This window comes from Phocoena sinus, chromosome 1 (assembly GCF_008692025.1).
Source record: "Phocoena sinus isolate mPhoSin1 chromosome 1, mPhoSin1.pri, whole genome shotgun sequence".
Classification (NCBI taxonomy): Eukaryota; Metazoa; Chordata; class Mammalia; order Artiodactyla; family Phocoenidae; genus Phocoena; species Phocoena sinus.
In genome coordinates this window covers 20,492,882-20,517,165 of record NC_045763.1, presented here as the reverse complement: position 1 = coordinate 20,517,165, position 24,284 = coordinate 20,492,882, and the positions used below count along the sequence as shown (strand labels likewise).

General features: G+C 48.8%; 1 protein-coding gene across 1 annotated transcript; it reads left to right on the top strand.

Moving 5' to 3' along the window:
* Nucleotides 1-7,069: 7,069 nt before the first annotated feature.
* TRIM63 (tripartite motif containing 63) lies at nucleotides 7,070-19,192 on the top strand. Its single transcript, XM_032645369.1, has 9 exons — nucleotides 7,070-7,360; nucleotides 8,254-8,426; nucleotides 11,248-11,416; nucleotides 12,208-12,303; nucleotides 13,731-13,964; nucleotides 14,730-14,752; nucleotides 15,093-15,217; nucleotides 17,460-17,531; nucleotides 18,602-19,192. The coding sequence occupies exons 1-9, from the start codon at nucleotides 7,202-7,204 to the stop codon at nucleotides 18,610-18,612; spliced, it is 1,062 nt and encodes a 353-aa protein (XP_032501260.1). The 5' UTR covers nucleotides 7,070-7,201; the 3' UTR covers nucleotides 18,613-19,192.
* The last annotated feature ends 5,092 nt before the right edge of the window (nucleotides 19,193-24,284 follow it).

The following is a 24,284-nucleotide window of genomic DNA, read 5'->3' as shown; positions in this document are numbered from 1 at the left end:
AAGAAAAAGGTTAGACACTATTTTATTACCCAGATTCTATTTGTATTTCCTGGGAATTGTTAATGGGCTTTGCTGGGGGCAACTTCTGTCTTGCTCTTTTAGGTCAATCTCTCTGCGGGGGAAGCCAGGGATGCTACAAGGATGCTCAAGCAGCCCTGGGGAGAGATACAATTGCTGGGGAATTGACGCCTCCCACAAACTTGCCAACCATGTGAATAAGCCATCTTGGAAGTGGATCCTCCAGCTCCAGTCAAGCCTTAAGATAAACTGAACTGTACCCCCAGCCAACATCTTCGCTACAACCTCATTAGAGACAATGAGCTGGAACAACATGACGATAGTACTGACCTCATAAGTTAATAAAGAGCTGCTCTGGAATTCCTGACCCACAGAAACTGTGTGAGATAATAAATGTTTATTATTGTTTTAAGTTGCTAAGTTTTGTGAAAATAAGTTGTGCAGCAACAGGTAACACACAGACCATGCATGGGGTCATCTGTAGTAACTGTTCAGTAAGTGCCAACCAGTATCAGTCTCCTGACAGGAAATATTAGCAACACCGTTTGCTGAGTGTCTGTCACTTGCCAGATATGTGCCATGTGCCTGGGCAAATTGAGTCCCTCCTCTGCACCATGAATTTTCAGCAAGGGGTAGAGTGTTGGCAGCAGTCACCCAGAACCCTAGACTTTCCAGGCTGGAAAGACCCAGAGATACATTTACTCTACCTAGCTCTCATTTTACAGATGAGAAAACTGAGGCACAGAAGTTAAATAATCCGCTCAAAGTAACAGAACTGAAATGTAGAGGAGCCTAAACTTGAACCCAGATCCATTAGTGCCTGGCAGCCTCTTCCTTGTTGCTCTGCACTCTCGGGGCCTTATAGTAAGGGTTTATTGCATCTCATTGTTTATAAAGCACTTTTGATACTTTAGTTCAGGATCATTTATGTAGAGCCCCCTCCAGACCGTATTCGCAACTCATGTTCCCTGTCGCTGGGGCAGTCCCTTTCTCTAAACGCCATCCACTCCCCAGAGCCCTTGTAGCTGCCCCCAATGGTCATCTGGATCTGGGCATAGGGGGAAGAGGCCTATAGGACTTCCAGCCCTGAGTGGTGAGATCCTGAGATGCTCTGCTGCCCTTCCGGCCCAGTGGGCTTTGCCCTGGCACCTGGGGCACTGCATCGTGACCTAGACCCCATGGACCTGCCTCTGGCAACTGCTCTGGCTTTAGTCTCTGTATCCAGTGACGTATCTGTTTGATCCTGTGATTCGGGATGATTCTTCAATGAGGATGACATCAAAGCATGTGACAGGGATCTCAAACCATAAGAAAAACAGTGCCCATCCCACACCCTTTCTGAGGGTACTCCAGGAACGAAGGAGGCTCAAGGGGAAATCCAGAGGAAGAGGCGGGGCAGGCCCAGCCCTCCAGGGAAGGTTATGGGGGCTGCAGGGAAAACAGCACACACCACACCCGTGGAAAGGATCTGCTCTATGACGCACCAAGAAAACATCTAAGCAAGCCGGAGCTATGTGGAAATGAAAGGGGAGGTGGAGGGCGGTTCCTTCCCAGCATCACTGCCCCCAGGCCTTCCATCCTGGGAAGAGTTCCTCTGAGAACCCTGCCACTGGGGAGGGGCAAAGACCTTCAGGGATTATCTCTTATGCTCGCTCCATTTGGCAGATGAAGACACTGGAGGTGGGTGTGGCTTACTGGGCATCACATTGCTTGTCTCTGACAAAGCTGGACATGGAGCCCAAGTGACTGGGCCCCAGGCCAGGGTTCTCTGCCCCAACCAAGAGGCCTCAAAATCTCAGGTTTCTGAAAAGTCCCCTCTCTAGTGACAATCAAAAAGAGCACAGACTTTGGGGTTAAATTGGCCTATTCCAGATCTGCCAACACTAGCTGTGGGACTTGGGGCAACTCCATATGCCAAGCTGTGCCTCAGTTTCCTCATCTGTAAAATGGGGATAAGTATGACCTACTCGTGGTTGTGACTAGGACTGAATGAAATAGTGCCATGGAGCTCTGAGTAGATGCCCAGCCCCTTGGGAGAACTGAATCAGTCAAAAATAGTGTTAGTATTGCTATCACCTTCCATCTTTACCTTCTCCTTGTCAGGCCCAAACCATTCTCCCTGCTGCTTTGCCTGATGGCTACTCAGCTGGGACCCCCCCCTCTGGCACTAAATCTCCTCCTACTAGTAACAGACTTTGGGGGCAGTCCCAAATGAGAAATCTGTCTCTTAGCTGGGTGACTTTCCATAAATCACTTAACCTCTCTGAACTTCAGTTCCTGATATGTCAAAAAGAGAATCATAATAGCCATGATCATTCTCGGACAAATCAGTGGCATAAAGAATGGTAGGGAAGGGGATTGTTATAGATTAAAAGAGATTAATGAGAAAAAAAACAACAAAATGCTACGTGTAAGACCTTATTTGGATCTGATTTGACAAATTGACTAAAAAGACACTTGAGGGCTTCCCTGGTGGCGCAGTGGTTAAGAATCTGCCTGCCAGTGCAGGGGACACAGGTTTGAGCCCTCGTCCGGGAAGATCCCAAATGCCGCGGAGCAACTAAGCCCGTGCGCCACAACTATTGAGCCTACTCTCTAGAGACTGTGAGCCACAACTACTGAGCCCGCGTACTACAACTGCTGAAGCCTGTGAGCCTAGAGCCCGTGCTCCGCAGCAAGACACTGCGATGAGAAGCCCGCACACGGCAACGAAGAGTAGCCTCCGCTCGCTGCAACTAGAGAAAGCCCGCGTGCAGCAGCGAAGACCCAATGCAGCCAAAGATAAATAAAATTTATTAAAAAAAAAGACATTCGAGACAATCAGCAGCCTCTGAGAATGGTCTGGGATTTAGATAATATTAAGACATTTTTGTTATTTTTGCTATGATAATGGCATGTGATTATGTAAAAAAAATCCTTATCAGTTAGAAATGCTTACCAAAGTACTTATGGGTGAAATGACTCGATGACTAAGATTGGCTTTAAAATATTCTAGAAAATAGTAGTTTGTTGGGATATAGATGAAGTAAGACCGGGGAAATGTTGAAAAGAATTGAATCTGGGTTTGGTCACATGAGTTCATTATACCATTCTCTCTACTCTTCTATGTTTGGGATTTTCCTTAATAAACAGTAAAAATGAAGATGCGTAGAGACTTGCAAAGAGCGAAGCAGTAAAATGTGGTAGTTAAGCGCTCTGGGCTCAGATGCGCCACTGATATTCCACATTTGTCTTCGTCTGTCAGTCCGTAGCTTCACAGCGTGCTCTAATAACCGGTAAGGATACCATTTTGTAACTTCCTGCTTCTGAGGCTGGCTCTGCCACTCACTGGCTGGGGGACTTTGGCCAAGTGACTTAACTGCCCTGAGCCTCTGTAACTCAGCTGCAAAACAGGGAAAATCATGATCCCTGCCTCACTGAGTTATTTTGAAGACTGAACAAGAGGGAAGGATGGAGGGACTTCCCTGGCGGTCCAGCGGTTAAGACTGGACACTTTCACTGCAGGGGGCACAGGTTCAATCCCTGGTCGGGGAACTAAGATCCCTGCATGACGAACGGCCTGGCCAAAAAGTAAAAAAAAAAAAAAAAAAGAGAGCGGGATGGATGGAAAGGGCTTAGCACAGTGCCTGGCGTGCAATAAGCACTAAATAAATGTTTCAGCGTGAGGAGCACAGGTTTAGCAGTCAGGCTACCTTGGATGTGAACCCCAGCTCAGCTCTGCTACTTGTGGCTGTGTGACTCTGGCCAAGCCAATTAACTCTCTGAATCTCACTTCTTCCTGGAAAAAACAAAGATCAAAATATCTCTCTTGCAGGGCTGTTGTGAAGATTAAATGACAAGACATGTTTTGCTGCCCAGCATGGCCTATGTGAGAATTTCCTTTTCTCACCCCTTGACTTTCAACAGTGCTGGCCTTGCCAGCTCCCAGGCTGGAGTCGATCCCACTGTCTCTTTGCGTGGCTCTTGCACCTGAACTGCCAAGTGTGGCTAGAGAAAGTCAACAGAGCCACGTGAATGGCTCCTCTCAAATGGCAAATCCGTGTTGACAGACATCAGCAAGGCTCTTCTGCCCACAGACAGTCCTTCCACCCCTCTCTAGGGCACTTCCTCCTATGCTTCACACACTCAGGCTCCTCTTCTCCCTGCCTCAGCCTCAGAAGGTGACCTCAACTGTCTCTTGACTGACGGAGGTTATCAACATGAGCACATTTCCCTCCATCTCCCAACACCGCTAATTCTAACCTCCATCCTTTCCTCTCTCTCATCCTCCCAACTCAAAGGTTGGAGTGTCCCTCACCTTCCCAAGGCTTTAAGATTTATGCCATCAACCCCAACACCCAGCTCCACTGTCTGTACCATCTCAGCCAAAAAAAAAAAAACTCGCTCAACTACCTCAATCCCCCCCAAGTCTGACAGTAACCCTGCTGCTTCTATGTTTAATTTGCTCATTCACTCATCCACCCATTAAAGAAACATTTCTTTGTGCCTACTACGTGCCAGGTGCTGGAGGTACAGAGACAAATAGAGACAGTCTTTGCCCTCAGTCTTCTAAGTCCAGAGGGAGAGCCAGACTCACAGCTGGCAAGATGACAAGTGAGATGTAAAGGTGGACCCATGTTTGATGCAGAGATTGACTGGATGTGCAGGAAGGAGGAAGGAGGAGCCCCAGGATGGCTCTCAGCTTTCTGGTCCGTGCAAATGGCTGGATGGGAGTGCTGTCCACCGAGACATGAGACAAGGAAAATGGAAGCAGGAGCTTGGTTGGGGGGGGGGAGGCGGGGAGGAGATGGTGTGTTCTGTTTGGGGTATGATGAGTTTGAGGTGCTATGGGGACATCCCAGTGGTGATCTCCAACAAGTCTTCAGCTTAAGGGAGAGAGGGGTCTGAACTGGAATTAGAGATTTGAGAATCATCGGCATAGAAGAGTTGGAGTCATGAATGGATATAGGGTGCTCTCTGCTGCAAGTAACAGATTTAATTACACTGTCCTGACATTTGTTATCTCACATTTCAGAGGGCACTTCTGGGGGTGGGTAGACTGGCAGCTCAATGATGGCATCAGCGACCCCAGTGCTTTCTGTAGTTCATCTTTGCCATTCTAGGGAGTTGATTTCCTTTTCAGACTTGTCCCTTCTTGATTGCAAGATAGCTGCCTCACCCTCTCATAACCTCATTCAAAGGCAAGAATGAAGCTTTCTTCTTGCACTTTACTTTTTACAGGGAGGAGATCCTTTATCTTTAGCCCACCTACACTAGCCCTTGGATCTCCTTGACCATAACTATGCCACTTAGGCAAAAGAGAATGGGATTCCACGATAGGCTGAAGCCTTCGTCTCCTGTGGCAGTGAAAAAGCCCTCCTTCCTGGAGAACGGTGCTACCTTACGCCTGAACAAAACTGAGCAAGGAAGAAAAGATGGCCTCTTTTCAACTCTCATCCTCCTCCAGCCCCTGGCTGGCCTGGCAGTGTTGACCTACAGTTCAGTAGAGGCTTGAAGAGCTTGGACTCCTGAGTCAAGCACATCTGGGTTTTGTCCTAGGGCCCCTTCTTACAACCTGTGTGACTTCATACAAGTTATTTTACTTACGTTGCTGGCTATTGAGATGATGAAATGAAATAATGTGTATGAATTGCTTAGCCCAGTGCCCAGCATATAGTAGGTGCTCAGCTAAGACCAGCCATTGACATTTTGGGAGGACTACCCTCTCCTTGAAATTGCCCACTCCTTGTCCTCTAGGCCCCCTCCTCTTTCTGTGACTGGTTGCCCTTCTTCTTCTCCTTCCCGTTCCCCTTCCTAAGTTTGGCTCTTATGCCTTCACTACTCACCAGCTCTCGTCTCAGGGCTCCAACCGTCAACTCCTCTCCAGGCTGAGGCCATCAAGCCCACTCTCCTGCTGCCCCTCTTTCGTGAGATCATGGACACTCCTCCTGTAGGTTCTACAGCCTGTTAGGCTCATCCTGAGGCCTGATGTTACTGCTCCCACTCTTGCCCCAGCACCTTATACCAATGTCCCTTTGCATGACATTCTACCTTAAAGACAGCCGTTGGAACTGCTCTAATGACTTCTACCTGCTGACATGGACGACGGTCAAGAAGGACGTGGAGAAAAATTTTAATTTGTGCAGAGAGCAGACAGGAACATCTGGATAATGTCTAAGTGGTTAGGTAGGGCTTCATGGCACTAGGTGATATTTATTTCTGTCTGTCTCCCTCCCTAGGCTGTGAGTATCTCAGGGCAGGGAAAAGGATTACTCATTTTTCTATCACCTTGGTACCTGATGTATAGTTAGTACTCAGAAAATGTCTGATGAATGAATAAGATTCCTGGCTTCGCCACTTACTTTCCAAATGACTTTGAATAAGGTCCTTTCTTTCTTAGACCTCAGTGTCAAAATCTATAAAATGAGGGGACTAGACTCTGTCTCAAGGGAGCCCTTTCAGTATTAAAGTGGAATTAGGGACTTTCCTGGCGGTCCAGTGGTTAAGACTTCATGCTTCCACTGCAGGGGGTACGGGTTCAATCCCTGGTTTGAGAACTAAGATCCCGCATGCGTTATGGCCAAAAAAAAAAAAAAAGTGGAATTAGTGGTGGAAGGATGGAGGGATGGGCTAGCCTGAGTGTGTGGGGTGGGGGTGGGGGGGCGGGACCAAGGTCTTCAGCAACATGCTGTGCTGGGGATGGGCCTCATCTGGGGACAGACCTGATTTAGGTCAGTGAGAGGGCACCGGCTATTAACCCCACAAATCCCAGTGGCCCACTCCCTCCTTACCAGCCTACTGTGGGAGGAGACTAATTTTTGGAGGAAACTCTGGGTACGCAGTCCTGCCCCAAGCCTGTCCACGAACAAGCTGTTCTTGTTTACGACCCCCGTCCCAAGGGAACAGCTATTGCTCATCCTCACATGTGATTGGAGAAGGCTGGTCTTTCGGGCCTGGAGGAAACTCAAGCCTCGCCAGCCGCTTGGCATTGGAATTCTCAGCTGGTCCCTTCCTGGGGCTCATGTGACCAGGGTCCAGCTATAAATATCAGAGGGGCCACAGACCAAGGCAGAATTTGGGCTCCAGGAGAAGAAGGCAAAGAGGCTCCAGGCGGGTATTCTGTGACAAAGGCAAGACCCCAGATCTGCTTAGAGCGAGGCAGGTGAAGGAGACAGCCAGGTGGGTCCCCACGTCTCCTGACAGTATGGATTATAAGTCAAGCCTGATCCAGGATGGGAACCCCATGGAGAACCTGGAGAAGCAGCTGATCTGCCCCATCTGCCTGGAGATGTTTACCAAGCCAGTGATCATCTTGCCATGTCAACACAACCTCTGCCGGAAGTGTGCCTGTGACATCTTCCAGGTCAGTGCTGGGCATGGCCTAGAACTGGGGCCTCAGGCAGCTACTCAGTTTTCCTGCAGTGAAAACTAAAAGAAAACTTCTCTCTTAGCCCAGGACCCTTCCAAACTGGGGCTGTTTTATCCCCCTCTGAAGTGAACCCCTGCAGAGGCCTCTGGAAGGGGCCGAGGCGGGTAGGGAAGCAGCTCTGGCTGCCCCAGTCCTTCTCCATGACGTACATTTCCCCTCCGCACCCTGCCTGTAGCTACTCCACCGCAGTTGACTCTCCAATCAGGATTCCAAAAGCCTCAAGTGATAAGTGGGAGAGACAGGCAGAGAGGGGAGAGAAACCAGACCCTGGGGGCTGGAGCCAGCTCCAAAGTGGCAGGGTGCCTAGAGTTTTAGGAGGAGGGTGGCCGAGAGGCACTGAGCCATAGAGGTATCTTCCCCTTTGAAGCTGTTCCCTATATAATATGGTGCAGGAGGGACTTCATCTCTCTAAGAAAAGAATGGGAGCGATGTGCATCCTGGTTGGGAGGCAGGCCTCAAAGTTCCCCAGAAGCACTTTACAGGATGATCTCTCACTATTTTTTCTTTAAAGTAGCAGCCCTAGGAGCTGGCTCTAATTATATGCCCATTTCATAAATGGGCAAACTGAGGCTTGGAGAGAAAAAGTTGCTCGCCTGAAGTCATTCAGAGAATTACTGTGACTTGAGCCTAGGTCTGCTGACCTCCAAACCTGTTGATCGCTTGGTTACTTCTCAGGTGCTCCCTGTGTAAGGAGGCTGATTCTCTCATTTCAGGATAGGGAGCTTTAAGTCATCTTGGGGTGAGCAGGGGGAAGGATAGTCGGAGGTCAGAAAGGGAAGGAGTTGAGGAGGGAGCCCAGGCCTCACCTCTGCCCTTGTCACCAGTAGGCTGCAAATCCCTACTGGGCCAACCGGGGTGGCTCAGTGTCCATGTCTGGAAGCCGTTTCCGATGCCCCTCCTGCCGCCATGAAGTGATCATGGACCGTCATGGAGTGTACGGCCTGCAGAGGAATCTGCTGGTGGAGAACATCATTGATATCTACAAGCAGGAGTGCTGCAGGTCAGTTCACCCTGCAGCTGGGAGGCCATCCCCTCTCCCCAGCTCATCCTCTGAGCCCAGCTCTCCAAGGCCCCATCCTCCTTCATCTGCTCAGGATCCAGTCCCCTAGCTGGAAGAGCTATGCTAGCCAATCCAGAGAGCCACCTGCCTCTTCCCCAGGCAGGAACGGAGGCTCACCTTATCCCGCAGCCCTGGCTTTTGGTGTCACCCAGTGAATGGAAGGGGATCCAGACATTAGGCTGTCCTCCTGGAAGATACTGAGACAGAAACCAGGGGAAAGATGAGATGTAAGAGGGAGAGAGAGGCACTGGAGCCAGCTAAGTGGCCCTGATAAGCAGAGAATTCACCCAGTGAGAACATAGCCAGTTTCTCTATAGTGATAACACCAGCGCGAGACACTGGGAATGCTTCCTGCTGCTGCTTCGTGACAATCCTATGGATCAGCATGGCTTTCATCATCCCTGTTTCATGGATGAGGAAGCTGAGGCTCAAAGAGGTGAAGTCAATTAATTACCCAAGGTTTCCCAGCTGACAAGTAGAATTGCTGGGACTGGGCCCAGTCCATCTAGCTCCAAGTCTCCCTATTTGTGAAATAGCCACTCATTCTCAGGCAGAATTTGTGCGTGGTCGAAGTTGTGCAGTGTTGGGCCTCAAACTGGGGAGAGACACAGCTACCAGGGAGATCTCTACAAATCAGGACATCCTGACAAGACTTCCAGGCTGCTGACCTCATGGCCCTTGTGGTCCCAAACCTTCACCAAGTGCCTGCCTACAGGCAGTGTCTGGCCCCCCAAAAAGGTGACAGACCAACCCTCGCCTGAGAAAGCTCTGACCTGAGAACTGTGTTTGCTACTCTGACTCTGTTACTCACGCAGTGTAGAATACTGGGTAAGTCTTTGGGCCTCCTTTTCCCCTGTCTCCAGAAAGGGACAGTAAGATTTGTTATTGTGACTGTCATGTAGGATTTTGATGGGAAATGTTAAAGATATGAAATATTTATTGAGCAGCTACTGTGTGCAGGCACTGCACTAAGTATTTTCCGTGCGTTATCCCTGTTTAATTCTCACAGTAATCCTGTAAACCATTCTTACCCTCATTTTCTGATGAGGAAATGGAGGCTCTGAAAGGATCAGAGGTTTGTCCTAGGCCACTCAGCTAGCAAGTGGTGAAGGTGAGAGGGAGCCTGTCTGACTGACTGCCCAGTGAACATTCTTAACCGCTACTGCCTCTTATGTAGCTAGAGTTCAACACTACAAAAATGCAATGATATCGTTGATCATGATAATAATAATAATAAAATCAATATTGCACCAGAATAGTAGCCCACCCAGTGTCGACCTAGGCAGAGCATGTTGTCAAGGCCTTTCCACAGAGTTGAATGATGACGATAGTTATGGAGGGTCTGCTCTGTGCCAGGCACTGCACATTCAGTACAGACAATTCCTGCCATGATCCCAGTAGCTCTGGGATGAAACCAAGGCTCAGAGAGGTGAAATCATTTGTCCAAGGTCACAATGAGTAAGTGGCAGAACAATCTGGATTTGAACCCCGATGTTGGTGCCTGGGGCTGGGAGGATAGGCAACTGGGATGACAGAGGACACAGGTATCAGACCCTCAGGATCTTGCCTCACCTCTGCACCTACTGCCACCCCAGAGCTCCCTTCCCAGGGGATAGAGACAGGTGGCAAAGAGAGAGCCCTGCCAGCATGGGGGGACCCTGGGCTAAAAGATGCAAAAAGGTAAGTCTGGAAAGGGGCCTATTTAAGACCCTGAGGGGACAATAATGCCCAGGGTGTGATCGGCCATGCAAGGTTCTTTGGAGGGGAGGCACTGACATGATGGGGGACAGTCATTCTGAGCTGCCTACTGTGTTAGGGGCTGGGAAAGCAGAGGTGTGTAGATGTGCTCTTGGCTCTAAATGAGTGTATAGTTAGCTGGGGCAGTAAGACCTAGACCCAAAAAATGGAATCTCGGGGAGGAAGTGACCCTGAGAGAAACACAGAAAACATGCCAGAGGCCCTAAAAGGAGAGAGAGAGACAAAGGGAGAAAGTCATCCTAAGAGTGTGTGTTTGGGAGGAAACAGAAAGAAGCGATTCTGGACCCTGGAAAGAATCTCGGACTGGAAATCAAGGCTTGTGCTGGGCCATTGGATGGCCCTGTGTTGCCCATGTTCTAGTTGTGTGACTTGGGGCACACATAATGCCTCTCTCTCAGAGCCTCGGGGCGCCTTCATGGCATGCTTACTGATTTTTTCTTTCTACCTGTATTTGATTACCACCTTCTCCATGCCAGGCACTGTACACTGTAGATTCAGGGGGTGAAGGGAATAGGCAAGCTTCCCGGCTTTGATGGAGATTACAGTCTGGTGGATTAAATATAGAATTCAATGAGGCCATGAATATAAATTGCTTTGCTCAGAGCCCAGCCTGCTGTACCCAAGAGCATGGGGACTATAATTAGAGCAAACGAACTCTAGCCTCCCATGCCCTGACTTGCTGGGTGACCTTGGGCAAGTCAATTCACCTTTCTGGGACCCAGTTTCCTCTTCTTGAAAATGTCTCAAAATGACTCTGGGATTCTGCAATCCTTCCCATGTCCTGTACTGGCAAGGCCTAGGGCCAACTCCATCACTTTGAATCCTAGTCTTGGTGTCATTGGCTTCCCTGGTCCTGGGTCCTCAGAAGATGGAAGGAAAAGGGTTTGGGACAGCCCACCACTGAGAGCTTGGGTCATGGATCTGGGGTGGCCTCCTGGGGCTGGGGGAGGAGACAGGGACTCGAGACTCCCACCTCGTGACTTATGACTCTTCTCCACTTCAGTCGGCCCCTGCAGAAAGGCAACCACCCCATGTGCAAGGAGCACGAAGATGAGAAAATCAACATCTACTGCCTCACATGTGAGGTGCCCACGTGCTCCATGTGCAAGGTGTTTGGGATCCACAAGGCCTGCGAGGTGGCCCCACTGCAGAGTGTCTTCCAGGGACAAAAGGTGCTGACCTGAGCTACTTCCACCCCCAGCCCGAGCCTGCTGGACATATGATTCAGGATGCGGATTTGATCCCTATAGATCTGCTGAGCCGGCCTTTCGGGAATAGTCACCCTGGAGGGACTTCCTGCCCGCAGGGCCAGCAGCCCTTGCCTTCCCTGGGGAGGTGGCTGAACTCATGAGTTATACTTAGAGCCACTTGAGAGCATCTGGGTGTGGCCCCAAGGGAGAGGGCAGGTCCCAGGGCCAGGCCACCAGGGCCCTCTCTGGCCACGACTTCTACCACCCAGTGTGGTTTGGGTCCCAGATACCCCTTCCTGTGCTGGTCACCTCTCCCTGGATCCCTCTGCAGCAGGAGGCAGCTGAGAGTCCTCTCCCCGGGCCTCTGGGCCTGTGGGAGCCCCGCCATGCTGTCCATGCAGTAAGCAGTGGCTCCCCTTTCTATACTCTTTCCTCCCCACCTCCTCCTCTTCTCTTGATCTCTCTCTTCGAGAATTCTCCAACCTCTTTCTTTTATGGATCCCTCCATCCCTAGAAACAAGCCCCTCCTCTGCCAGCACATTGCGGTGTATTTTGGGCAGCTCATTTCCCCTCTCTGGGCCTCATCTGTAAAATGAGGGATGCAGTATCTCTCTGATATTTTCTGCTCTGGAGCTGAGCTGTACCTCAGAAAGAGGCTCTTCCTAGCAGAGAGGGGAGTGAGGGTGCCGTTTTGCTGCCATGCCCCAGAGGGCAGGCCCTGAGACTATTTTTGTCTCTCTTCTCCCGATCCCCCACCCCTTCCTCCCGTCTAGACTGAGCTGAGTAACTGTATCTCCATGCTGGTAGCAGGGAACGACCGTGTTCAGACCATCATCACTCAGCTGGAGGACTCCTGTCGAGTGACCGAGGTGAGGGGAAGACTAGCTCTGCCTGGGGGTTCGAAGCCTCCCAGTGCAGCTCGGTCTCTGGGGTGTTCAAGCAGGGATGGTGGGGGAGGGACTGACTAATCAATTCATCCACCCGTTCAACAAACGCTTCCTGAGGACAGCTGTGTGTCAGGCTCAGCCAGAGGTGCTGAGGGTGTGGCGGTGAGCAAGACAGACCGGGTCCCTGACTTCAGGCAGTGTCCCACCAATAATTCCCAGCGTTTATTCAGCACGAGTAGCTTTTAGAACATTGTTCTCCAGTGTGCTGTAGACTAAAGCTTCTCAAACTTGAATGTGCGTGCAAACCACCCTGGGATCTTGTTAAAATTCAAGTTCTGATTCAGTAGGTCTAGAATGAGGCACGAGATTCTGCTTTTCTAACAAGCTCCCAGGATTTGCCCAAGTTGCTAGTCCATGGACTACACTTTGAGTAGCAAGGCTGTAGAGGCAGAAGGCAACTTTACTATCCCTGCGAAAGCACCCATGATTTTCCATCTCCCCTTGTGGGGACCTGGAAATGAGGTGGGGGAAAGGGATCATTACATTTCTGGTGGACAAAAGAGTTGTGTGAAGGATGGGTTTAAAGGAAGGAAGAGGGATGTTGTTATTACCCATAACAACATAATAACATAACAACATAATAACATAACAACATAATAACTGGGAGGGGCTCCCGGTCCGACAGAGGATACTAGAGCCCCCAGTCTGATGAGATGCTATTATTATACCTACTTTATAGGTAAGGAAACGAAGATTAGCATCAGTGTTGGACAGAAGGAAGCCTCAATGTGGAGGCCACTAGGGGAGGAGCAGCTTCTCCACCTCTCAGATGACCAAATGATGCAGAGCTTCCCAAATCTGGTCTTGGTCCTAAAATGGGAGGAAGACTGTGACTTGGGGAGGCCCACATACATCATCCCATCTGACCTTAGAGTCTCTACTTTTTTTTTTTTTTTTTGCGGTACGCGGGCCTCTCACTGCTGTGGCCTCTCCCATTGCGGAGCACAGGCTCCGGACGCGCAGGCTCAGCGGCCATGGCTCGCGGGCCCAGCCGCTCCGCGGCACGTGGGATCCTCCCGGACCAGGGCACGGACTCGTGTCCCCTGCATCAGCAGGCGGACTCTCAACCACTGCACCACCAGGGAAGCCCAGAGTCTCTACTTTTGACGAAAGGTGTAGCTTTCTCTATGACACCAGCCTCCAAATGTTACTGGTGTACTAAGTGGCTAGGAAACCTTAGCAAAAGCTTTCTTCTTGCTAAGACTTCATTTCGTGTTCTGTGAAATGGGGGTGCAGTCAATCTCCCCCAGCTTCAGACTTTTTATTCCTAGCACACCCATCCCAAGAAAGAAGCATTGGGGACAGGATGGAGGGCCTGCAGGATGTGACTCCAAGATTTCTGTCACCAGGAGAACAGTCACCAGGTGAAGGAAGAGCTGAGCCGGAAGTTCGACATGCTGTACGCCATCCTGGACGAGAAGAAGAGTGAGCTGCTGCAGCGGGTCACGCGAGAGCAGGAGGAGAAGCTCAGCTTCCACGAGGCCCTCATCCAGCAATACCGGCAGCAACTGGAGAAGTCCAGCAAGCTGGTGGAGACAGCCATCCAGTCCCTGGACGAGCCTGGCGGGGCCGTCTTCCTCTCGGTGAGCAGGACCGGGAGGGTGTGGGCACTTCAGCTCCACAGCTCTGTCTGAGGGTCAAGTCGTGCTTCATCCCTGATCACCAAAGAATGTGCGCTTGGGCAAGTCATTTAATGCTCTCCAAGCCTCAGTCTTCTCGTCTGTAAAGTGAGCATGTAAGAGTTCCTACCTTCTTTCCTCTTAACTGATTTTATGAGGATCATATAAAAGGATGTTTGTGAAATGGCTTTGCAAGCGGCAAAATACAGTGTCCACGTAGAGACGATTAACTGAGCACCTGCCATAGGCCAGCCACTGAGGTGGAGACACAGATGAACGAGACACAGCCCTACCCTAGAAGAGCTTCTTGGGGGAGACATAAAAAGATCAGCTATAAGATTTTGTGAAGGAAGAGTAAAGTTCAATAAAAATTTCCTAAGCACGTACTGTGGGCCAGGCTTTGTGCAATACATTGGGTATAAAAAGGTGATTAGGTATCGTTCTCATCTTGAAGATTTCAGAGTTTAAGAGGGTTTAGACTGATACTCCTAGAATCTAAGCTTCCTGCCAGGACAATGGGAGGGTCCTAGGATGATGAGCAAGATGTGTGCAGACGATGGACAGAGGGAAAATCCAAGTTCTGTTCTGCTGAAACTCAGGAGCGGGTCACAGCTGGGCTAGGGAACAGCACCAAGTGCCCATCTGCAGAGCCCAGTCACTGGTTTTGCTGATTTCCTGGGGCTACCCTTTCTGCAGTCCTAACCCTTTGCTCTTTCTTTTCCCCCACAGGGTGCCAAGCAACTCATCAGAAGGTCAGTGTCTCTCCGGGGCTATGATCCAAGGCCCCAGCTCCCTTCAGGGCCTCTGACTTCTGTCCAGAGGGCCTCCTCCTTTGCATTAGGTCTGCTGGGAGGGTCTCACCCCAGGGTAGCTTTCCTGGCCTTTGCACCCCCACTTTCTTGGACCATCCGTTCTGCTTGTGACTGGAGAGGAAATACTCCATCCTCCAGGGGGAGTCACTGGGTGCAAGGCCTGGGTGTGGGCACAAGCACGCACCCTGGTATAAGTTAGGGCTAAAACAACTCCTTCCTTCTCTGAGGCCAGAGATCTCACTGTGCTCCCACCCCACCCCTTTTTCTCTCCCCCCTACAGCATTGTGGAAGCGTCCAAGGGTTGCCAGCTGGGGAAGATAGAGCAGGGCTTTGAAAACATGGACTACTTTACTTTGGACTTAGAGCACATAGCAGACACCCTGAGGGCCATCGACTTTGAGACAGGTAAGGGACTGTTTTCCCCCCAAATCAGCTTCCCTCCCACTGAGCCCCACACAGAGGCAGATACACTAGCAAAGACGCCCAGATATCAGTTAAATTCACACAGCCAACTTCTGGATGAGCCCAGAGCCCACCACAGTGCCTGGTACATAATTGTTGCTCAATTAATCATGTATGGATCTGCTATAGGGAGGAACCTGGGGGCCATAGAAAGAGCTTGGCAACTGGAGTCAGGCAGACCTAAGGTCAAATCCGATTCTACCACTTCTTATCTGTGTGGCCTTTTGGAGGCTCCCTCCACCTCTGAAGTTCGGAGCTTCACTTCCTAACTTTAAACTTAGGTAACAAATGGGCCTACGGACAATGACCACCGAGTGATGCTGTTGCAACAAATAAGATATTGCTCCAGAAGCCTCTGTAAGATGCTAGACATGTACTAGTTATTGCCTAAAGCTAGTCTAGCCTTCAGCTTCTTGCTGCTATAATTGCGGAGGCTCAGGCACCTTAAGTCATCTATATTCTGTCCTTGCTTCTGTGATTACTCTTCCATAACGTACATATAATAATTGTAACAATATCACCATAACAATAATAAAGGGAACATTATAAGAGAAAATGAGGCAACCAGATGGAGAACAAAGATTTTGATAGTTTGCTCAAGGTTACACAGTCGAAAGATAGCTAGTTAGCAATGAAGAAAGAGAGGGCGGATCCAATTCTGCTGAATGTTGCATTTGTCTGAGAGGTGGTGCTCCAATGATCTGCTGAGAGAAAGAAAGAGGGGTAGAGGTTGTTCAGGAACAGGGAAGAACTGTGAGTGCGCTGGCAAGAGAAAGAGAAGAGCTTCTTGGCACCTCCTGCATCTGCTCTCCTGCAAGCTTTCAGACTCTGATGTGTTAAATCTGTTCCCAGAAGCCCAGATATACTCTATTCTTGGGTAAGGACAAAATGCATCCCAAAGCTGAGATGTCAATGGACTCGGGTGTATCCACTGCTGTAGAGCATCTGCTCCACTGTCACCCTCCCTAAGCTAAGATATTCAAGAGTGGATCATACTATGTGAACAGTCCGACGTGACTATCTGCACTGCCTTCGGTAATCTCCCTGAGCCTCCGTGCCCTCATGGATAAATGGGGAGAGTACCCACAGCTACCATTTATTGAGCACGTTCTATATCCAGGGCACTGAGCCCTGGACGTGAATTCTGCTGTTTAATACAACAACTTTAAGAGGTAGTTCTCTTGTCATCTCCATTTTGTAACTGAGGCAATAAAACCAAGGAAAGGTGAGAGACTTGCAGAGGCCACATACCAGTAAGTAACCCCCGCGCAGATTCCACCGAGGGCCTTCTGGGGATTTTATGAGGCAGTGCGTGTACAGTCCTTAGCACAAGGAAGCACTTGGCACATAGTAAGTTCTCAGCAAATGCTGCTGAGTAGTTAATTGTGATAATGGTTAAACCACCACAAAACCGTTCCCTGGGTTATGCACAGATCCCAATTGTCAGTTTGGAGGAATGAACTCTTTCAAGCCTCTCCCCAGATACTCTTGACAAATGCTCTGAGTCTGTAGTGACCCCTCAGGGCCCCCAAAGGCTTAAGGAAGTGGCTTGAGAGAGGGGGTGGGGAAGGGACACGTTCCCTGTGAGTAGAGCTTGAAGGCGATACCCCAGGACGCGAGAGTGAGCACAAAGGTTGCGTCACAGTCACTGTCTGAGGCTCAGTTTCAGACACCTCAGGAGCAGATGGCCCCAGAAGGGCTCCACGCCCCACTTCCACACCTCTGTAGGCTAAGGAATGCGGAAAACTGAAGAAGGAGCGCTAGGCAAGCAGATTTCAAAGGCTGAGCAGATTCCTTCAGAATAAGGGTTCCGATCCCTGAGAATCAAGGCGTCTTTGTCCGATTTTCCCCAGGTGAAGTTGATCTAAGACATGTGCAGCGGTACACAGTGTGCTTCCCCAAAGGTCCCTCCAGTCGCAGGCAGAGCAAGAGACATACGCTGCTGCTGCTGCGACTGGAAAAAGGAGGTCTTGAGCCTCCCTCGCTTGGAAGGGCGTGGGAAGAAAGGAGGAGGCTGGGGAAGGAGGACACAAGCCCATCACCTCCTCGGCCAGTGATGTCACCGCGTGGCCGCTTGACCCCGACTGGTTATGGAACGGGTGCTGTCTCCAGCCTGGATCTTCTTTGAGCCTCTCCTCTGAGACACCAGCCCCAACCTAATGCAATTGTTCTTTGTCACACACAGGTGAGGAAGAGGAGGAGTTTATTGAAGAAGAAAATCAGGAAGAGGAAGAGTCCACAGAGGGGAAGGAAGAAGGTGAGAAAGCCGTCTCCCTCCTTTCATTCGTTCATTCATTCAGTGACAACATGAGATCCCTACTGAGTGCAAAGTGCTGTGCTTGACGGTGGGGTGATGTTTCTTGTTCCCTGTAGGGGTTTTAAACCTGTTAAGGTAAAGTCGTGTTCCCTTTACTCTTAGAGAACTCCCCCAAACTATTCATCATAAAAAGCTCCCATTTTACATCTAAATGACCTTCCTGAACAGAAAGTGACACAGCGTAACAGAGGCAAAAGAGAGCACCCACAAGGCAGGCTTGGCCCAATGTTCAAAATTTTAAAAATTAGTTGTCAACATTTTTTAAATTAGTAGATTTTTTTAAAAGGATGTTTTGTTTTTGTTTTCTTGTAAAAGAAGAGTTCAACTAAGACTTTGGATTTTCACCCTGTCAGAATTTGGAAAGAGCTAACAACGCTGGGCTTGCCCTTCTCCCTAGTCTCAGAGAGCTGGCTCTGGGAAGCAGTTGCCTCCCTTGGATGGGACATCCATTTGCTAGTTGGCCCAGCCCCACCACTGTCAGCCGGCCTGCCTGGCCCATTCATGTCACCTGGCCGCATAGGTATCTGAGCTTCCCAACCTGGCAGAGTACAATTAAGGGCCTGGGTTCTGAATCACAGCTTTACCACGGACTAGCGGTGTGTTCTTGGGCAGTTCACGACTTTTCTGAATCTTGACGTACTCATCTATGCAAGGGGGCATACCAGTACTGACCTCAAAAGATTAGACTGTAATCAGGACTAAATTAGGTAATCATTTAACACAGTGTCTGGCACATAGAAACGTCATGTCTGCTAATGTTATTATTTTTCAGTTCAAGTTATTATTGGAACTAAATTCCAATCCAGCTAAAAAACACAAAGTAGCCTTCTAGAGTCTTTTGCATTGGATCATGAAATCCATAGCATTTAGGCAGCTAAATTCTATTGCAATTGTCAACGGAAGAGGCCAGGCAGGAATTGGAGTCTGATAATTTTGTCACTGCATCCGGGTAAGCCCTGGCTCCTCCTGAGGCCCTACCTCACCTTGTGTTTCTTCGTCTTTTTTTTCAGGACACCAGTAAGGAGATGGATGAGGGAGAGACCGTCTAGATGCAGAGAGACTGGGGAGGGTGGGGATGGGCCCAGCTACCTTGGTGACAGGCCCAGGGTGGGAGGGGTCAGGGCCCCCGGAGGGGCAATGGGGAGGTGTGTCTTCTCTCTGCTCAGAGAGCAGGAACCAGGAGCAGGACCTCACCGCCGTGTCCAGCATCATGAACCAGAGTTGGAGACGTGCTTGAAACAACCACACTGGATACTTTTCTACGTTGGTGCAAAATGGAATATTCTGTACATTTTTAAAATGTGATTTTTGTATATACTTGTATATGTATGCCAATTTGGTGCTTTTTGTAAAGGAACTTTTGTATGATAATGCCTGGTCATCGTGTGATGGACGATTGTTATAAAGAAGGGAAAGAAGCCAGGTTGGTACAGCCACCCACTTCCTCTCCTTGGTGGGAGGGGCTCCGTAGCACTCACAGACCTAGGAAAGGATAAGGTACTGTATTTCAGTGTCTATTCCTGACATAAGGGACAGCGACTGAGTTCGTGTTACTTGTTGTTTTAATAAATGCACAGCGCTTTCTTCCATTTATTACCAAAAGAGCTGGGGTTTCATTCAGCCTTTTTTTTAGAGGACAGTTCAGGGTAGACGGACAGAAGGCCTGATAGGAAGAGTGCAGCAGGAAGTAGACAGTGATGGCAAGCCAAGGTTTCTATCCCACCAAAGAAGTTGTCCTTTAAACCCGCATTTCCCAATGAGAACTATGTGGAAAACTGGCCCTGAGAGGACCCTCCAGAAAAGGTTCAATGCCTTATTTTCTGGCTCTCCAGAAAGCGGAGCCTGAGGCAAAGAGTAAACACTTTAGTTCAGCTACGTTCCTAGGGCAGCCGGAGTGAAGGGAAGTGGAAGCAAGTCAGGAAAGGAGGGAAGCAAATGCAAAGTATCGCGTTACCCAGCTGGCCACAGCTCCACCAGGAGACCCCTGGCTGCTTGCTCAGCCAAGGGAGATGCTTCTAGCAGGTTACAAAGAACAACCTGCCTCAAACAGTTCATCAGAGGGAAGAAGGGAGAGCCTGTCTGCTGGCTTCTTTCACCTCCCATCTCCCAGGACTGGAGTTTGCCTCCCGGAGAGTTAATGCCCTTGCTCTTCCACTGCATCACTTGGCCCTTTGGGCAGCTGCAGGGGAAGCTAGAAGGCACCTGTCAGCTGACCCTGCAGGTGGTGGGTGGAGCAGAGCCTCGGGGGGCCAGTGGAGTTGGGTGTGTGTTTTGTGTCAGTCTCAGCCTATCAGCAACCAATGTTGTGGTTAGACTGGCCCTTGTAGTTCTCTTATTATGATTTCAAGATGTCCTTAAGTACTAACCATCAGGAAATTCTGAAAAAATAAAGGTTTATTACTTACAAGATCTGCAAATTACATAGCATCCCTGGGGCCATGCAGTGAGTTCACGGGTGGAGAGAGGGAGGGAGAAAGCAAGAGCCTGGGTTCCGCTTTTATTGGGGTCTAGGGTGGGGGCCTGGGGTTTCAAAAGCTCACTCTTTATTGGTGAATTTAGAACATAAGAGAGGGAATTTAAAGCGTGGGAAGTGGAAAAAAAGCGAATGGCTCAAATGGTCAGTTAGCAAAATCAACTAAGATCTCCAAAACAAAGGAGCCTCAGTGGGGAGATACGGCCTGGCTCTTTATCTAGTGCTGTGGCTGGCAAGGTGTTTATTAGAGATAGCCCTGAAGTGGTTGCCTCTTTTGAAATGGATGGCAGTCAAAGCTCAAGTCGGACACTCACATTACAAAAAAGAAAAAAAACCAAAACAAAAACCTGTCAGGGCTAACGGCAGGGGTGCTAGAGCCACTGCTGCCCCGCCGCAGTGGTCACCATGGAGGCTCTGCTGGAGCCCAGATTTACTCCAGGGAAGGCCAAGACAGCCACCCGTGCTAGCGGATGAGGTGATGACCGCGGCTGAAGTAGCATCCAGGCTCTCCATGAACAAGGGGCCAAAGGGGCTAGGAGAGAGGTGCAGCTGAGCGAATCTGAGGTGGTGCGTTAATTGGGTCTGAGACACCTCGGATTTAGAAATCTGAGGAACACTGCAGAGTCTGTCCCAACTTTTCGACATTCAGAACTCAGTAGCAACTTAAGGGCTCTGAGCAGTCCTGCCATAATGAAAGCTGTTTAACTTTAGCCAAATTACTGGTCCATCGAGTTCACGGTATTTGGAATACCACTTGATCTTTAAAGCTCTTAATATTTCTTGGTGGATTGACTATATAACCCAGCATTTCCCAACTTCTTCATTCACATGACATCCTCCAGAACTAGCATTCTATGGAATTCACTTTACAAAAATGTTTTAAACCCTCACACCTCTGTCCATTTTCACTTCTGGGAGTTTTTCCAAGGCTAACTCAGTCCTTCACTTTGAATTTCAGGTAATCAGATTTAGTTTTCATTTCTAGTCCTTAAATTCTGAAGCTTAAATTTTTTTAAAAAAATTGTGTAACATATTACATACACACAAGTGCACAGAACGAATTTTAGAGTTAAATAAACTACTGTATAGTGAAATCCTATGCTGTTACTTAGCAGGTCAAGAAAAGGAACATTATGTGTTTAACTGAATCACTTTGCTGTACATCCTAAACACTGTAAATCAATTATACGTCAACTAAAAAAAAAATAATAATAGGGACTTCCCTGGCAGTCCAGTGGTTAAGACTCCGCGCTTCCACTGCAGGGGACACGGGTTTGATCCCTGGTTGGGGAACTAATATCCCCCATGCCGCGCAGTGCAGCCAAAAAAGAAAAAGAAAAAGGAAAAGAACGTTATCAAACCCAAGAAACGCATCATGTGTCTCCCTCCTCCTGCTTGGAGGTAGCCACTATCCTTTTTTTTGGTTTTTCCACTGGACCACCAGGGAAGTCCCACCACTATCCTTGCCTTTTGCTTTTCTTCATAGTCCTAAATTATCCTCCTATAGAAGACTGAAGGAATTTGAGGCCGGAAAGTTAGAAGCTTTCATCACCTTGAAATCACAAGAATCAGGATTACAACCTGTCCACATTCTGGCTCCAGATTTCTTCTCCGGGTTACTGATCACATGTGAGATAGGCATGTCCATCCACTATCTTGTCACTTATCAGACGGAGGAGGGAGGGCAGTCAAGGCTCTGTAGTCAGAAATTTGAATTCCAGGGAGATACCCGTACTTTGCAGATAAGAGAATCTCTACTTTGCCACACAAACCAGAACACTTAAGGGTGGTATGAAGGGTTCTTGATCAACAAGTTTCTTTTAAGATCATGCTGTAAGGAAACTGGTTGCAGAGGGTTATTCCATGAATCTTGAATACGGTTCCATAGGCTACTGCATTAGAATCACTAGAGGTTTATTTTCCCCTAAACCTTTAATTCTGGGAAATTTCAAACTTATGGAAAAGTAGAGGGAATATTATAACATACCCTCCATACTCATCACTCAGTTTCAACAGTTACAGACACTTGTTTCTTCTCCATGATTACTCCCTCCCCACACTGGGATTATTTTAAGGCAAATCCCAGATATCATGCCCTTTTATCCTTCAATACTTTAGATAAAGGTTCTTTTCAAAATCATAACCATTTATACCATAAAAAATGAACAATAATTTCACAATAGCATTCAACTCAGAAGTTTAAACAATATAGGTTCCCAGACCCCCTCCCCAGACCTACAGAATCAGATTCATTGTGGAATGTAGGTGTTGACCAAGATGAAAATGCACAACACAAAAGTTGTGAGTTATGTTTTATTTGGGGTCCTTACTAAGCAGCTGCTCCGAAGAGGTAAGGGAGGAACCAGGATATATATGAATTTTTTTTTGCTGAGAAAAATATGTAGTCTGCTAATCACAAAAAACGGACATCTCAAGTTAATGATTTTAGTGCTTTCCTATGTAAGGGAAGATGCAAGAATCTGGCATCATTAAAAGTTTTCATTATATGTGCATCTTAACTGCCTAGGGGCCAGTACATCCAAAGCCCAGAATACTTCTTATTTTTTCTCCATCCTGAATTCTCCTCAGTGGCCGACTGTAGTAGCTAATGGCTTGATCCTTGTAGAACTGGAATGGCAGGAAACATTTTTTTTCTTTATAGGGGAATCTACATTTTTAGAATAAAATTGTTGAGGTCTGCAACTTGCTAGGTGATTAGCAGAGGACCTTCTGGGGATCTGTGAATAGAATACAAGTGGAGCAGTTTTTCAGTATATCAAAGTCTTAACTAATTAGTCAAACTCTTGCAAATCAATTAAAATGCATCCTAGAAAAGTATTAATTTAAGGGAAATTTGGCATAAAAGTTTTTATAAAATGAATATATGTGTCTGGATCCAATTTGTAAATCTCCACATATTGAGAATTTACAATGTGCTTTGCATTAAAGGGAACGAGAGGGACATAGATGACACACTTTTTAAAAGCATAAATGTTTTGCCCTCAAATAAATTATAAGATTAATCTGAGCACAGGGCAGCTTGAAACTACAACACGACTGAGATGGCCCAGCAAGAAACCCCTGTGAGCTGCACCTACCTCACTTACTCTCATCTAAGTGACCAGCCCTATATTTATATACTTCTTTATTTCAATCCAATTCACAGGCTTTTAACTAAGTGCTCAGTAGGTGCTCAGAGCTAAACTAAATTGTAATAGAAGTATAAAATACATCCCAGCTCTCAAAGAGCTTAAAATCTAGTGGGGAGATCAGGTGAATATATGTCTGAGATGATAAAAGCTTATGTAGAGGTCCTCAGACTTTACTGTGCAGAAAATCCCCTGAGAATTTGTAAATATGTCGATTCCTAGGGTCTACATCCAGAGATTCTGATTCAGTTGGTCTGATGCAGGGACCTGGAACCTGCATTCTAACACCTTCTCCAGGTAACGCTGAGCTTGCTGGTTCTAAGAGTATACAGGAAAACCAGGAAGCCTGCGGTAAAAGTTGTCCACACTCAGTCCAGAGCAGGTGGAATGGTACTCAGTGGGGACCCAATCTAGGCAGGCATGCCGCTGCCATCCTCGCTCCTTGCACTTAGTTTCCTGACAAGATGACTCCTGTCGGGGAGACACTGAAGGAGCCCCTCCTTGTCCCCAGTGGTGTAGGATACGGGCTCACACCCTAGTCTTTTGTCTCTGTGAAGGGCCATAGCCAAGCCAAGGTCCCCAGGGCCCTTGATGATGGGGTGACTGGCCAGGGAGGTCCCCAGCCCAAAGCTCTTTTTAGGTAGAGGGCCTATCAGAGGCCCCTGCCCCTCCTCCCACCCAACCGCCGGGGGAGGGCGAAGCTTCAACTGGATGGGGCATCAAGCCGGCAGGAAGGGCCGGCCGGCTTCTACCGGCGGAACACTACGCATGGCACCGTCCTGGGGCTCCTGGGAACTGCTGCGGGGCAGTGGAGAAAGGATGGTGTGGTGGTAGTGGTGTCAGCTCTGTCTAGATGGCGACTGCTGCTGAAGCGCGACCCTGCTCTGTGTAGCGGTGGAGATAAAGACGGCCACCCCAGATCTAATCCGAGCGCGCAAGACGGGAGGAACCGGCGCTGCTTCAGTGGCGAGGATGGATTAGTCAGTGCTAACCAGTCCTAAGGAGGGCTACTGCCCCAGCCTGAGGGCAGGCATACCCCACCCGCAGGAGCCCCCTGGCCTGAGCGGAAGA